Genomic DNA, 15,215 nt, shown 5'->3' with positions numbered 1-15,215 from the left:
CCACGAACTCTCACCGAGAATCGAACCCGGGTCTCCCACGCCAAAGGCGCGTACGCTAACCGCTTAGCCACGAGAGCTCCACAGCATACTGAAATGAATATTGAGTGATAATGAAAGCATTTCATGTGTAAGTGTACTCTTCTACTATCCTGTTATGCGTAATCTCCGTTGCTGACGCGCACTCCCGAATCACTCATTAACTAAAAGTCACTGTTACCTACTTTTTTAACATCCTAGATAGTCAATCAATAATCCCTAAAAGTATGGCGTTTCTCCTTCCCTAAACGGGAAGTTCGCCTCGTATTCTATTTCCAACCAAAGTAATCCGAGGTGGAAACTACGATTACGAAACACTTAAATTTTACGTTTACTTGAAACGGCCAACCCATAAATCTTATAAAAAGTCCCAATAAGTGCAATGTAAAAAAAAAAAAAAAAAAAAAAAAAAAGTTTTCTTACGCGCTCTATCGAAGGAATACGGACTTTTAACGGAGAAATTTACAAACAACCGCAGCATAAGAGTGGGTCACTCGAACTTTTACAATATTCGACCAAAGTGGCAGTCCGTAACATGCGAGGGAAGTGTCAGTGTGTGTATTATAGAAATTGTAAGTTAGCTGCTACTGCGTTGCAACAAATCCAAGGTGCAGCCTGTATTGAAGCTGTCGTATGTGACCTATTTTTGTAAGTAGTATGATCCGCAGAAAATGACAGCTGTCTTCAAGATGATGAATGTCCTGGAGTGGAAGGAAGAAGGTGGTCTCTATTGATCCTGATGAAAATGAAAGTGTTACGTATGCCATAAGGGAAAACTATGATCTCGTTACGAAAACTTTCACTTTCTTTACTCGTATCGTACGTTGCTGGTTTAATTTTAAGAATTGTAATTCATGACTACATCAAGAAAATGCAAAGAGAATTAATTGCTATCGAAAACCATCCTATAGAATTGCAATATACAAATTCTACTTTACTTCATGTGGACTTGTCTAAAAACTGGACGGTTATTCTGCAAAGCGAAATTCAGTCATCAGAAAAACAAGCAAATTTTCATCTTTACGGCAATGATGTATTATGAAACAACTGAGTTTTGTTGTATTAAGCGACGACAAAATACACGACCCGGTTCAGGTACTCAGCCATAGACAAGATAAAAATATTCCAAGAAAAGCGAAAATATAGGTTATAGATAAAAGTTCGAATACAACAAAGTAAGTGTCTACAAATCCCCAAACCGTGTCACTGATTTCTGATGGTGCTGCTGCATCCAACTTTAAAAATAGTTTTCAGATGTCCGAGATGCAGACAGGTCCAATAAAGCAGTGGATTTTCAGTGAAAGCGGCCACTGAAACGTCTCTGCGACAGTATTGGGTAGATGCGTGGGGTTGTAAAGAATGTGGCGACGCGGCATAACCTTAGGCAGAAACAGATACACAGTATTAAAACTGCCGAAGAACTCGTGAGTATAGTGCAGAAACGAACTCCGTGTATTACTCTTGATTTGTTGCCAGGAACTGAATTCGACAACTTTCGAGAGAGAAAAAAAAAAAAAAAATGGGAAAGCGTGCGACCGATAACTGGTATTCAACGAAGTCACCTCTGGCTTTCGGAAAATGGCGAAGCTTTTTTGGCAGTAACGGGTCACCATGAACTAAATTCATGCTTCAGGTAAAACCGAACTTCTGCAATTCAAAGTGTATACTTAAGAAGTCTGCAAAAAGAAACCTTTGTTTCATGTATATTACAAAATTATCGACTTCCAGGTCGCCTATAGCGACTAGAAATTTAGAGCTGGTGATCAGTGTTCAGTAGGAACGGTTTCTGCCTGAACTCACCGAGCTGAGGAGTATGTTTCCCGCGAAAATTGTCACTAAGAGAGAACACGGAACGTGAAGTCTTATGGTAAAATATCTTTAAACATGTGTATTAATTGTCCAATTCAAAACTGATTATCCTCGATTTTGTCTGGTTTTGAAATTTTATTCCAACTTTTTTCTTTGTCAAACCAAAGGCCGTAAGGGCGGTGGCTTTCATAACTTGTATGTGAGAGATCCTAGCTACCATCATTTTCGGATTGGCGAGTGCGTCTGACAAACTTTGCGACCAGGCATATATGATAACCAGCGGCGAGTATCAGAATTATTATAAATAAATCATGAATAACGTGAAGTCCACATGGACCGTCAGCAGAGTACAGGTTTCCAGAAAGTGAGAACTGAAAATAAGTGTTTTGTGACTACCGGCAATTTGCTACGAGTTGTGCGTGCACAAACAAATATTGGAGCATCTGCACAGTTACATGTCCGTCAGCGAAGATACCAATCAAAGAATTGACTGCCTCTTGTGATATATATTTCACTATATATCACATATAGTGAAATTTTTGCTTCCGAAGACCATTTGAAGTAAGTGAATTTAAAATTTGTGTTATTCGTAATCGTTAACTTTCACCTCAGATTACTTCGGTTTTGAAAAAAGAAAAGTAAGGGTGAGGATCATTTCAGAGAGCACTTTTGATCAAAACTAAATAAATAAAAACTGCTCGTTATTTAATTAATGTGAACCACAAACATCAAATTGTTGCAATTTTATTGTTTCCAGTGTTGCCAACTGTGCCATCAAAATTAACAGAACTTCGCTTAACTTTAAAAGGCTGTAGTTAACTCATTAAGCATTGGCCGAGAATGGTATTTGCTGTGTTTATTATTCATGTACAGTTGAACCATGACAAAATTTCAGAAATTTAAAATATGGTGTTTCCAAGAAAATGGCGAACCCGAAGTGCTCGGAAAAAATTCGCAAACTTCGACTTTTCAGATAAACTAACGTCCATTTGATAATTTATGTACAAAGATACGCATGTGCAAACTAAACTATAATTAAATATAGTTTATTTATACCCCTATGTACACTCATGTCCAAAATTATTGTCGCATGTCTATAAATTTGTAGGAATATAATTTGATAACGAATTCGCCCGATATTTCTTACAATGTTACGCAAAACTTTCTTGCCCACTTAGCAACATTTTGTTTTACACATTGTAATTTTCGTTTTTAATTCTTTTCTTATGAAATTTACCACAAATATACATTTCCCGATTATACACACAGTATCAGTATTAAATGTACCCAGCAAAATCATTATCAAACTATATTCTTACAAGGAGACAGTTATAGATATGTGAATCATTTTGGACAAGAGCGCACATACCGCAAGAATTAACTCTACCTGTCTCCATAGGTGAATGAATAGTGGGGCTCTGAAGCTGACCATTTTCTATGTTTCCTACAATTCATAAATTGCACTCCGCGTCATTGACGGCCGATTACTGGGCGGGAAATCCCTTTTTCGACAAAACAAAAAAAATAAGGGTTTCTCAAAAACATACCAAGTTACTATAAAAAAAAAATCTCAATATCTGAGATGGCGATGGTACAATTTTTTATCTTTATTTATTTATTTTGCCTGAATTGAAATGGAAGGCACCTAAGAAATGTCAAAATTTGGTAGAACCGTCTGCTCGAGTAACGCCGGCAATGGGTTAAGTTCCAAAGTTGGCCGTCCGTTTCTAGCAAAATTCTAACATTCACCTGGAAGAAATGGATTTATTTGCTCGTTTGTGTGCTTGATTATACAGGAGAGCGGTAATTTTATTATATAAGCACACAATCATAACTATTAGGCAAGCGGAGGGAACTACTTCGCGCAAAATTACCGCATGGTTGGATCGTGAGAAAGCAATTAGCATCTGTATTCTGAACATGGCTACAGGTGTACAGACCCACTCCAGCTGGTACGCGCAGTGACGAGAACTTATACTATTAACAAAATGGGTTCCAAGTTCCCTAAACCTGCGGTAACCCGAACTTCCGTGTCCTACTTATCCCTCCCACACTTTACTCACACTACCCTACTCTATTGTACCCTTCTAAAGCGGTTCTTATCGACAACCAAGCTGACGACCAACTTCGGAATAAAAGCCCCGCCAACTCATAGTTCTAATTTTAACTTAGTTTTCGTTATTAATCGCTATACTGATTACCTCTATTACTTATTTTATCACTGTCATGCTAACATTTTGCCTGATTTCATTCATTATTCCGCAGAATTTCTTTACATCGGGGGCGCCAATCGGGACAGTTAACTCCCAATATAATAAGTGCCCCAATACATCCACTTATTACTAGGGACGTGGTTTTCGTTTTAACAACATCCAAAACTTGAAAAAGGCAAAGTATACATATATACCTAAATATATGACAGACGGCCGTTTTTTGTGCTTTTAAATCGCGAAATAACGCAAATTTGGTACTTTTCTTTAAAATCAAAATAACACCGAAACGTACTGCATAAAGCGATAGATTCGCGAAATCGCCATCCGGCCGGTAATACTAATAAAATAATACAAGTGTCCCTTGCAACAAAATGCGATTCACAGAAGACCATCAGTCCTGTTATTTTTAGACCGGTCGGTTATGAAAGTTCGCCCCTGAGATTTTGCTGCCTGTGCTCTTGAAGCAATATTTTTGCCAGGTTCCAACGTTTGTTCTGAAAGATATCTTTCAGAATACAATTCCGTAGTTACGGTAAGGAGACAAAACCTTAAAGAAAATGTGGAAATATTGATAATTTTGGCCTTCGAAAAATAAGAAACGCTGAAGAAACTATGAGAAGTGAAAATGTGTGTTGATAATGAATTGCATTTTAAATAAGCATATTGTGAATTGATTTTTTTTTTTTTTTTTTTTTTTTTTTTTTTTTTTTTTTTTGAAGTGAACAAAATGTTAAAACACTGCAGTGTGGTTTTTAGTCGATATAGTGTGTGTGTTGAAATCATACATTAGATAAATCCAAGTTTAGGAGGAATATCAAGACATTCTTTTTCTCATATGCTAACAAGGAACCCTAGGTATGTATCAGAGCCCGATTTTCACGAAACTTTGTATATAGAGAGAGTACCTCGGGAAAGTCGTACAGCCAAAATTGTAGCTGCAGAGTCTAAGACGTTGGGACACTAGGGCCTGAGAAAGATCTAAAGTGGGACCTCAGTACATTAAGGACATGGTGAGAAAATGCAGTTTTTCTATAAAACGAACTATTGTAGCAGCACGAAATGAGCATACATGGATACGAGATCGTCGATATGATCTGTTAAAAGTTATAAAAAGAATATCCGCCATCTTGAAAGAGGCCATGTTGAAACTGGTGTGATTGGTGTAAATGAGAAGAGGGTCATCCAATGCATTAATTTTAACGTAAATAGCCACAAAAACCTGTTGGTGAAGTCTGTTGTTGAATTACAATATTCTTGTGCTTCTTGTCTATTGGTGAAGTCTGTTGTGGTATTACATTATTCCTGTGCTTTAGGTACAAGATGAGCAAAGTGTATGTTATGACACTCAAGCAGATGCAAATTATGGAGCGCTATGAATGGGATCAGTGGAACTAGAAAACCGATAGAAATATAATTTTAGCACTACATCATTTATGTCACAGTCACCATGTAATTGGTGTGGATGTGGTGATATGACGGGTTCAATCTTCATAATAATATCATGGTTGACATTAACTTTTAACTTTTTATTAGGCTTTACTTAATTCGAACAGAAATCAGAACGTCATATCAGTCCATCTATAGCGCTCCACACCCTGCATCTGCTCGAGTGTCATGTCATGAAATACACTTTGCTTATCGTGTACCTAAATCAGAAGCACAGGAATAATGTAATCCCACAACAGACTTCACCAACAGGTTTTTGTGACTATTTACGTTAAAATTAATGCATTGGATGACCCTCTTCTCATTTACACCAATCACACCAGTTTCAACATGGCCTCTTTCAAGATGGCGGATATTCTTTTTATAACTTTTAACAGATCATATTGACCATCTCATATCCATGTATGCTCATTTCGTGTAGCTACAATGATTAGTTTTAAAGAAAAACGTGCATTTTCTCACCATGTCCTTAATGTACTGACGTTCCATTTTAGATCTTTCTCGGGCCCTAGTGTCCCAACATCTTGGACTCTGCAGCTACAATTTTGGCTGTGCGAGTTTCCCGAAGTACTCTCTCTATATACAAAGTTTCGTGAAAATCGGACTCTGATAGATACCTAGGGTTCCTTGTAAGACCAATCATTTAATTTATTCTTTTAAATTTACGATATCAAAATTTAAAATTACATTTTATTGTAATTAGCTTTCACAGACCGGCTTAAGTTTAGAGTTGCCTCTCCAGTATCAAATCTCCAAAAACGCAGTTAGAACATTAAAAAATACTAGACTAGGTTAGGTTAGTTTACCAGGTAAGTCTTTAGTTCGACTAGAACAGTGACTGGGCAAGTCTTTACTTTGACTCCAACTGTGACTTTAATCGGTTCTTATAGGTTTAGTAACATTGTGGCCCTTGTACTTATAGTATAATTCTTAACTTCGTATAGTAACATTGTGGCACTTGTACTTATAGTATAATTCTTAACATCGTATAGTAACATTGTGGCCCTTGTACTTATAGTATAATTCTTAACAGAAGTCACAGTTGGAGTCAAAGTAAAAATTTGCCCAGTGACTGTAACAGGTTCTCAAAGAAGCTTCAAATCTCACTTAAATTCAGTAATTCGTGGTTCACAAAAATTTACTAGATTCTCATCACGATTCTTATACAGTTCTGTAAAACTCATTGCGGAAATACCAAACTTAACGCACCGATACGCCATCCTTTAAGACTACCATGATGCTGCAAATAGCACCCACTTCTACATATCCTGTCTCGTATTAAACACAACTTTACTGCCAAACTTACACACCTAAATATCACATAAGGATTCCAAAGGGAAGGTTTTGGCCCCCATATAGGTTAGTACCAAGGCTGGTTCCTTTCTGTATCAGTTTAGTAGCCGAGCGAGTGAAGGCGGGTTAGAGCCCCGCGGGGCACGTTTTTTTCGGCCTTTACTACAGCCAAATGGGAAGGGGAAGCTGTGTTCTAGAACCTTGCCGGCTCCAAATAATCATTTCTTACCCTATTTCTCCTGTAAACTCTCCTAATTTTTATAAAAATCGGAGGGGAACTCTAAACTTAACCCCAAAGACCACTCTATGTTTACAACATACTTGCTTTTCAAAACCATTACAAAATAAAGCAAATAACGTCTATCTGCTTGAATTAAATCGCGAAAAAAAAAAAAAAAATTTCAGGGACAAAATAAAACGAGAACTTTACGTCCCTACCTATTATCTATCACATGGGCTATAAAGTCAAAGCGCACCATCACTAAATAAACAGTCACTGCATGCATTGTTATAATATAAACCCCAAATTAATACAAACCCGGTCCTCCTGTCACAATGTATGTAACAAATGTAACTCGAGCAACCGACCAATGTATTACCGCATACAAGTCGTATTCCACGAACAGTATAACCCATGCCACGATGTATTAATGCGAGTAATCTGTGCGTTGTCTTAGCTGATCCCGCCAAAAAGGAACAATGGAACTTCTACCAAAAGCAGTGATAAAAGGTGCTCGAAGTTTTGGATTACAATATTTATATATATCATTTTCCACAGTAACCGTATGCAATTTATTGATATATCCTGCGTGTTTCTCGAGTTTGTATTTATTTACTCATTACAAATGGCTTCCCTACGAATTCATTCTCTTTAACACGTTGAGTTGATAAACACGCTTTAAAAAATCAAAATTATCACTTAATTATCTGACACTAACCACCGTCTTTATTATGTATCAATCCTTAACTTATAATTACGGTTCTAGTTAATTGTTCATCTCTCCTTACATAGAACTTTTATGCCGGCTTTCTTGTTTTCGTTCCACATTATGTAAACTAACTTTGTGTGTTTTAAACATATTTACGTCTACAATGTTTCAACAAAGTATACATACAAAAAGATATTATAGTAAATAAAATTTAAGTAACAACATATTTAAGAAATTCACAATTATACATACCAGACATTGTAAAAATTCACAATTCACGTCTTCCGGAACAAAGAACTTCAGCGAAATGGCGTCGCTTCACAAGGCGCAAAGATAACCACCAATGATAAGACACACAATCCCTCATCAATAAACTCCAACCAATCAAAATGCTTGTTTAACAAGCCTTTGATTCAGTGACAGTGTGCCAAGTATTCACTACTTTTACTCCATTATATCTAGCGAAACTCATATTAAAGGCAAAATTTTCCGAATTTTTTCCAGGCATATGAAGGAACCGAAAATTAATTGGAAAATCATTCCGTACCAGTCCTCTCAAAATTCTACGTACAGTAATGCAAGTAAAAAATTGCAAAATGTCATTATAAGCCAGTTATTGCACATTTTGCGATGCGTTGACGGAAACATCCGAAAGGCTGCTTTAATTCTTCACGTTTTGTATTAGTATAGATAATCGATTAAAGTATATGTATTCCCCAAACTCTTGGGGGAAGCAATTGTTCCCTCCTAACCCCCTAAATGACGCCCCTAACCGGAATGCTTTCTGAAATTTTATTTTCTTCGACCTTTGCGTTCCAGGGAATGTCCAAAATGTTAAGACTTAAAAACTTTAAGTTTTGTAATTTCATCTGTTACTGAGTTAGTTTAGGTTAGTTTAGGTTAGTTTAGCTTATGAATTACACGAATATTCTCCGAGTCACCATTTCTTTCTAGTAAATTCTATGAATTTTTCGTATTTCAGGACGTATTTTCTGGAACTTAATCCTCTTCTTGGTGAATGCCTCTTGTTGTGTACATATTTATATTTCTGAAAACATACGTCATAACGATTAGTCCTTCAAAAATCGTGTATCAAACTGTCCTAAATGGTTACTACAAGACATTTACATATACTTCGGTTCAGGTCAGGTCAAAGCTATATCATGTCGTAAGCGTCGATGGACCACCGATGGGCTACTAGTGACATCTCGCCAAAAATTGGCGGCCTCACAACGACGATCTGCGGTGGCCCCATTTCCGTTTTGAAAATTATACCACCAGTGGCAGAGATGCGACGGAACGCCAATGAACCACGAAATTATTCCTCCAAAATACGTTAAATCCTCTATATGCGTGATTGTCTACATTAAGGTGAATCTATAAAACATTTTTTTCAAAGTAAAAAAATAAAAGCACTGTGGGTTGGGTGCGAATCACCAACCTTATGATCGGTAGCCGCGTGTTCTTCCGATTTCGCCACGCAGGCGATAAACGAAACATCACTTTTAAAGGAATGAAGCGTTGAAGTCTTTTTAATTTGTCTAATCAGAGTGCTCCTTTAACCGTGTATATTCGACGATAACCGTTTCACATCAGATAAAATGCATTTACCATATAATTTTATAACAAAATGACACACGTCTATTTGCTTTATTTGATAGTTCTCCCATATTCACTTTCTAATGATCTGCGACAGTTGCAATCTAAATTCATACAATTATACGCACTCATTTCAAGATTTTTCACTTTATGACGTAAAAGCAGGAGTTACTCTTGACTCCTTGAGCTCACTTTATGAACAATTCGTCAGAAAAAGATAATATATAATAATAATTGCATGCACATGACTGGCGATAGTTCGTGTTGATCTCTTCGCGATTCTCCGCTACGAATCGAAGGTGCACGGACCAAAATAAAGTCCAACTGTTACGCGGTGGTAACTTTACCACCCCGACTCTAGATATCTGTTTCGACTCGATGAAACCCTGGCACTAGCGGCAATTCTTCGACGCGTCGCTATATCGACGATCGATATTTACTGGCAAGTGGGCCACAAGGTGTTGGTGACGTTTACGGAATGGGGTTGTTACAGTGTGATAACGCCGAAGTGAATTCGTAAAAAGCAGACGCGTTATGTTTAAGGAACTTACTTTTCTAGCTTGCAAGTATGTAAAGGATGCATTAACATAGATACAACTAGTACCTTCTGTGTAAAATCTATTATATTTTAAGGCAAGTGTCTTGAAGTAAAATCCATCCATTCAATTTCTGCATTCCCAATATTCTGTCAGTATGTTGTAAGATATTCTCAATCTGCACATTATTTTTCTATTTCTGGTAGCGATCTATAGGAAGAGTGTATATATTAATATAAGTCCACTTTTTTGTAATTCTTGTTGCAATCTAGAAAGATTTGAAAGTAAAACAGATTTCTATTCATTAATCTGTACACAAACTTATGTCTTAATGGTACAGCGACGGATACAATCATAAATTGTTTAATACGATTACCGTTATAAAGTAGAAACTTTCTTTAGCACAGAAATAGAACTTGCGTTTCAGTGCAGGTCATCATTCTGAACGAATCGATTGAAACGGGAACCAGATTTAGATAACACGGAATACCAAAGTTCATCAAATACTGAAGAGAATTTATTACCTGATCCAGTCCCAGAAGACAAGCCAGAATGCACTAAAGGTGTACCTGAAGTAATCCTCTATCAAAACTTCGGATATTTGAAATTTGACCAGACTTCGGGATAAGCAATTATGCCACATGCACTTCGCGTGGAAATAGTGGAGAAGGGGTCGATTTATTTTCAAAATAGGGCTGGGCCTTTCGCGCCCAAAAATAATAGATCAATGACTTCAGCATGGTTTAAGAAACAATTGGGAAAGGGAAATGGAAATATTGTCAATCGATCATGGTTGGTGTATTCCCCTGTGAAGGGCACACCCTTTTGTTTTTCGTGTTTGCTTTTCCCATCAAAGGATGCAATCAGCAAGTGTGCCTCTCTTGAAATTGAAATTGGTTTTGATAGTTGGAGAAAACCAGAAAAAATTACGGCACATGAGAATTCTCAAAGATATCGTACTTCTTTCACAACGTGGAAAGAAATGGAAAGGAAGTTAAAAAACAACGAAGGTTTAATTGATTTACAGCTTCAAAGTCAAATGGCTACGGAGAAGGAGAAATGGCGGCAAGTGCTTAAGAGGGTGTTATGCTGCATAAAATGTTTAGCCAAACAAAATTTGGCTCTAAGAGCGCACAGAGAAAGTATCACTGACAATGAAAAACAGGAGGAGAGTCGCAGAAATGCTGGAAATTTTATAGAACTTTTGAAGCTTGTTGCCGAGTTCGATCCAGTCATGAAAAGCCACCTATTGTATGTACAACAAATCCAGAATCAACCTCGTACCTCTCACCAGCAATACAAAATCAGTTGATACAGCTTTTAGCTTCAACAGTTAGAGAGGAACTTATACAGTGAAACCTCTAAATAACGGACACCAATGGGACATAAATTTTTGTCCGTTATTGAGAGGTGTACGTTACAGAGAGGTTACAGAAATTTAATAACGGTAATTCTGTGCTGTAATATACAGTAAATATATTGTGTATGAACGTAAGTATGTAAAATTCAATATGCAAATACTCTATTTAGTACGTATTTGAATTACTGGGAGGGATGAAGGAGAAATTCATTTCTGTTAAATAATATTATTGCTGGGGGATGTGTTAATATATTCGTATACCAGTACTGCAAAATATAATGCATGTATGTTAATTTTCTTAAGTACATGTCATCACCCTGTAAGCGTTTCTCACTTCCAATTTTCAGAACCTCAAAAGATGCGTTAGGAACCAACTAATCGGCTAAACTCTTTTGTTTAGCCAAAGAGGCATACTTTTTCCTCTACAAGGGTAATAAAACTCATCAGTAAGTGTCCTCTGAGAATCCTCAGTACGGTTGCGGAAGAAACATGTCTGTGTCTGTGTTTGTGTGTGTGTGTGTGTTTGTGTACTGGCGCGGTATCTTCGTTGGCGGAATGGATGAAATCGCATATGGAAGTGCATATGTTTATTGACCCAGCCGCAATCACAAAGAATATTCTCTTAGAGAAAATTGAAAAAGAAACGGGAAAACTCCAATCCAGATTTGTTCCAGTATCATAAGTAAAAGAAAAATGTTGCTTTTCCAAAAATGTAAGAGAGGTAATATTGCTCGTTGAAAATGTTATTGTAAAACAATGTTTGTTTTGTTATCCATGAAATTGTCTGGAAAGATGCAAGGCCCAGATGCAAAAGGACTAAATTTGTTAGGAAAGGGAAGATAGTTCGCATAGAATTCTTGGTCATACGAGTGGCCCTGCATGAAGGTATTGAAGGTTTTCTAGGGTTTCCACCAGAAAGCTATTTATTGCGGCCAGAAAAAAAAAAAAAAAGAATTTCAAGTTCAGCTTGAAGCTGTTCTGTTTGATGGTTCACCAGGTCTAGACTCATGATAGATATGCTTATGAGGAATAATATATCGCAGAACCGATTATAATTCCTGTCCGTTATGAAGAGGTTATTGTAACGTCTGGGGGAAAAATACTGTCCGCGTCCGTATCTGAGAGTGTACGTAAAAGGGAGGGTTTTGTTCCATAAGGGAACATATATTTTTGCCGAGACAAAAAATGTGTCCGTATTATAGAGGTGTCCGTTAAGGGAGGTTTCACTCTACATGACATACTAAAGGTCAAATATTTTGGAATAATGTTTGATACAACTTCTGACACCGCTCGAGAACAAATGTCGGAGAACATTTGATATATAGACATAGACTTTAAGCAAAAACTGTTGTGGTAAAGGAGTCTTTCTTAGGGTTCATTCAAACACACAAAAAGGATGCAGCAAGTGTTGCAGGAACAATCTTGCAACAACTGGAAAAGGATAAAATACCTTTCGAGGACTGCCGATCACAGTGTTATGACAATGCATCAGTAAGGTCTGGTTACAAATCAAGAGTGCAAGAAAGGCTTGCAACAATTAACTCTAAAGCTACATTAACTGTGATAACCACACATTTAACCTAGTCGGGGTTCATGCTGTTAGTCACGAAGTAGCAGGCGTAACGTTTTTTGGTACTGTGCAAGCTATATATGTTTATTTTTCAAGGTCCACCCTTCGATGGGAGAGGCTGAAAAGTTATCTTGGTGTTGCAATGAAGTCAGAGTCGGAAACTCGTTGGAGTGCCAGCGTGGAAGCTGTTAAACCGATATATGATAAACTAGGAGAATTTGGTATAACTTCTGGAAAATATTGCTGAGGATCGGGACGAAAGTTCAGAAACGAAGTGATGCAGCTCAGTTGATGCATCGTATTTTAACATTTGAATTTTTGGTTCTTCTTCAGTTCTGGAATATTGTACTTCTCAAGATCGATCGAGTTCAGAAAAGGCTTCAAGACCACATCATGAATTTTCATAATGCTACCCAAGATCTTCAAGCTTTGCAAGAGTACTTTCTAGAAAACCGTGAAGCTATATGCGAGGATTCTCTTGAAAGAGGAAAGGAATTCTGTAGTACTTTTGATGTCTAAATTGAGATAAGACAGAGGAAGAAAAATAAATTGCCTGGAGAAGCAACAGAGGATGTAGGCCTTACAACAGAGAATGAAATTGTGCGAGTGATGAATAGCATGATTGATAAAGTTCACACAGAAATGAGAAGCAGATTCACCAACTTGAGAAAATTGGACTGCAGTTTTGGCTTTCTTTTAGATGTGTAAGGACTAATGTGCACAACTAATGAAAATATGTTGAAAGAGAAATGTATTTCCATGGGAAGCTTTTATGATACAGACATTGACGGCTTGGAAATGTGCAATGAAATAGTGGATTGCCGAATGCTACTCAAAACAAGGGCTGATGTTCACATATCGACACCAGAAGATTTGCTTCGCTTCCTTGTGCAGTATGGGAATGATGTGTTTCCAAATCTACGAGTTGGACTTCAGATATTATTGACTGTTGCAATATAAATGGCCAGTTGTGAAAGGTCCCTTAGTAAGCTAAAACTTATCCACTCCTTTCTAAGATCCTCTATGAGACAGGAAAGACTGCCTTTGGTCTGCTCAGTGTGGAGCGAGATGTGACGGACAGCATAGATTTTGACAGACTAATCGATAAATTTGCAGCAGCAAAGGCAAGGAAAATTCCCCTTTAAGTTACATTAGTTCCATGTGAAGCACAAGCACTAAATCAAACTATCTTTTTTAGTTTCTGTTAAATTTATTGTTTATGTTCAAAGTATATCTAATGCTTATTTTTCTGTTCGCTGTTTAATGTCATGTTTATGTTCGCAATGTTGTTTGAGTAACATATAACTATAATATAAATCTAATTTAATTTTCATTTGTGTTCTTCATTTATTGTTCTTTATTATTCAGTCATGCCTATCCCCCGCCAAGTGAACTTTGTGGTGGACAAACACCGTGTGCGTGGGATTCCTCGGGGTTCTCCTGTTTCCTCCCACTTTCTTCATTCCACCATTTCATCCATTACTCATCATCACCGTCTCCTTTAGCCCAACCGGCATAATCGTGGGACGTAAAACTCAAAGATTTCATTTAATTTTTCAATCATGCCTATGTATTAATATTTTTGGCTAACCCTGTACGTACCTTAAAATTCCAAGTGTTTACATGCTAAAACTAAAAAGTATGCATGAGAGCGTGACTAGCAATAGCACATACCTCATAGAAGTGGAAGCGGGGAACCCTAGTAACACTCAAGTTTGCATATACATTTCTGCTTCGTCTATTCCATATACATTGCAGAAATGTATATGCAACTTCGTTATTTTTTTAAGTTGGGGGCGCAAAATCTGTCTTTGTCCCAGTGCGCTGAAAACCGTTGCTACGCTTCTGCGTGTTGGAGATGTTCAGTAGTAAGGCCTCCAATTGATCTCAAAATTGGGTATCCAATGTAGAGGCCTCATGCACCATATCGTTAGTGCGAATGAGTCAGACAGAGGTAGTTTGGCCTGATTATTGCTTCACCTATTGAAATTTACCCTATGTTTAATCAGGGACCAGGGAATCAGGGATCACTCAGGGTACATAAGATCATCTTGATTCACATGAGAAGAGGGAGGTATAGGACCTCGTTCCCTTTGATGAGTATAAAAATATCAATTTCGGAGTTTTTTTAAATCTATCCTTTTATTTTGATGAGACCTTTTCGTTATATAATTGAATACAATGGTTCACTTTTTAAATTTGGGAGTCATCTCGTTCGCTCTGATGATTACCAATGATTGATTTTGGTACCTTATTAAATTATATGGTTATTTGGAAGTGTACTTGATTTTGGGACCTTATTACGTTATATGATTATTTGGAAATGTACTTGATTTTGGGACCTTATTACGTTATATGATTATTTAGAGGTGTACTTAAGATCATTCCCTTAAATTTGATATGTACTTCGTGATCCATTTCGTT

General features: G+C 37.1%; 2 protein-coding genes across 10 annotated transcripts in view; one reads left to right on the top strand and one right to left on the bottom strand.

The window, feature by feature from the left end:
• The window catches only part of LOC145664204 (uncharacterized), a 96,794-nt gene extending 88,685 nt beyond the window's left edge, over positions 1–8,109 (bottom strand). For all 9 annotated transcript variants that reach the window (XR_014127331.1, XR_014127332.1, XR_014127333.1 and 6 more), the window contains exon 1: positions 7,979–8,109. Coding sequence is in view for 5 of the 9 variants with exons in the window: in XM_081730648.1 (XP_081586774.1) it covers positions 7,979–7,985 (7 nt within the window). In the remaining 4 variants the exon portion in view is untranslated. The remainder of the gene's footprint in view (positions 1–7,978) is intronic.
• A 2,479-nt stretch (positions 8,110–10,588) lies between these two features.
• LOC145665184 (uncharacterized) lies at positions 10,589–11,173 on the top strand. The gene has a single exon (XM_081732469.1). The coding sequence runs from the start codon at positions 10,589–10,591 to the stop codon at positions 11,171–11,173; it is 585 nt and encodes a 194-aa protein (XP_081588595.1).
• Positions 11,174–15,215: the final 4,042 nt, after the last annotated feature.

The sequence above is a fragment of the Thermobia domestica genome, chromosome 11 (assembly GCF_964235325.1).
Source record: "Thermobia domestica chromosome 11, izTheDome1.hap1.1, whole genome shotgun sequence".
NCBI classification, from domain to species: domain Eukaryota; kingdom Metazoa; phylum Arthropoda; class Insecta; order Zygentoma; family Lepismatidae; genus Thermobia; species Thermobia domestica.
The sequence above is the reverse complement of the archived record's forward strand: the minus strand, read 5'-3'. Positions and strand labels throughout refer to the sequence as shown.

What these genes read in the sequence shown, in the direction of transcription:
- LOC145665184 (XM_081732469.1), top strand. Translation starts at nt 10,589, where the DNA reads ATGACTTCAGCATGGTTTAAGAAACAATTGGGAAAGGGAAATGGAAAT.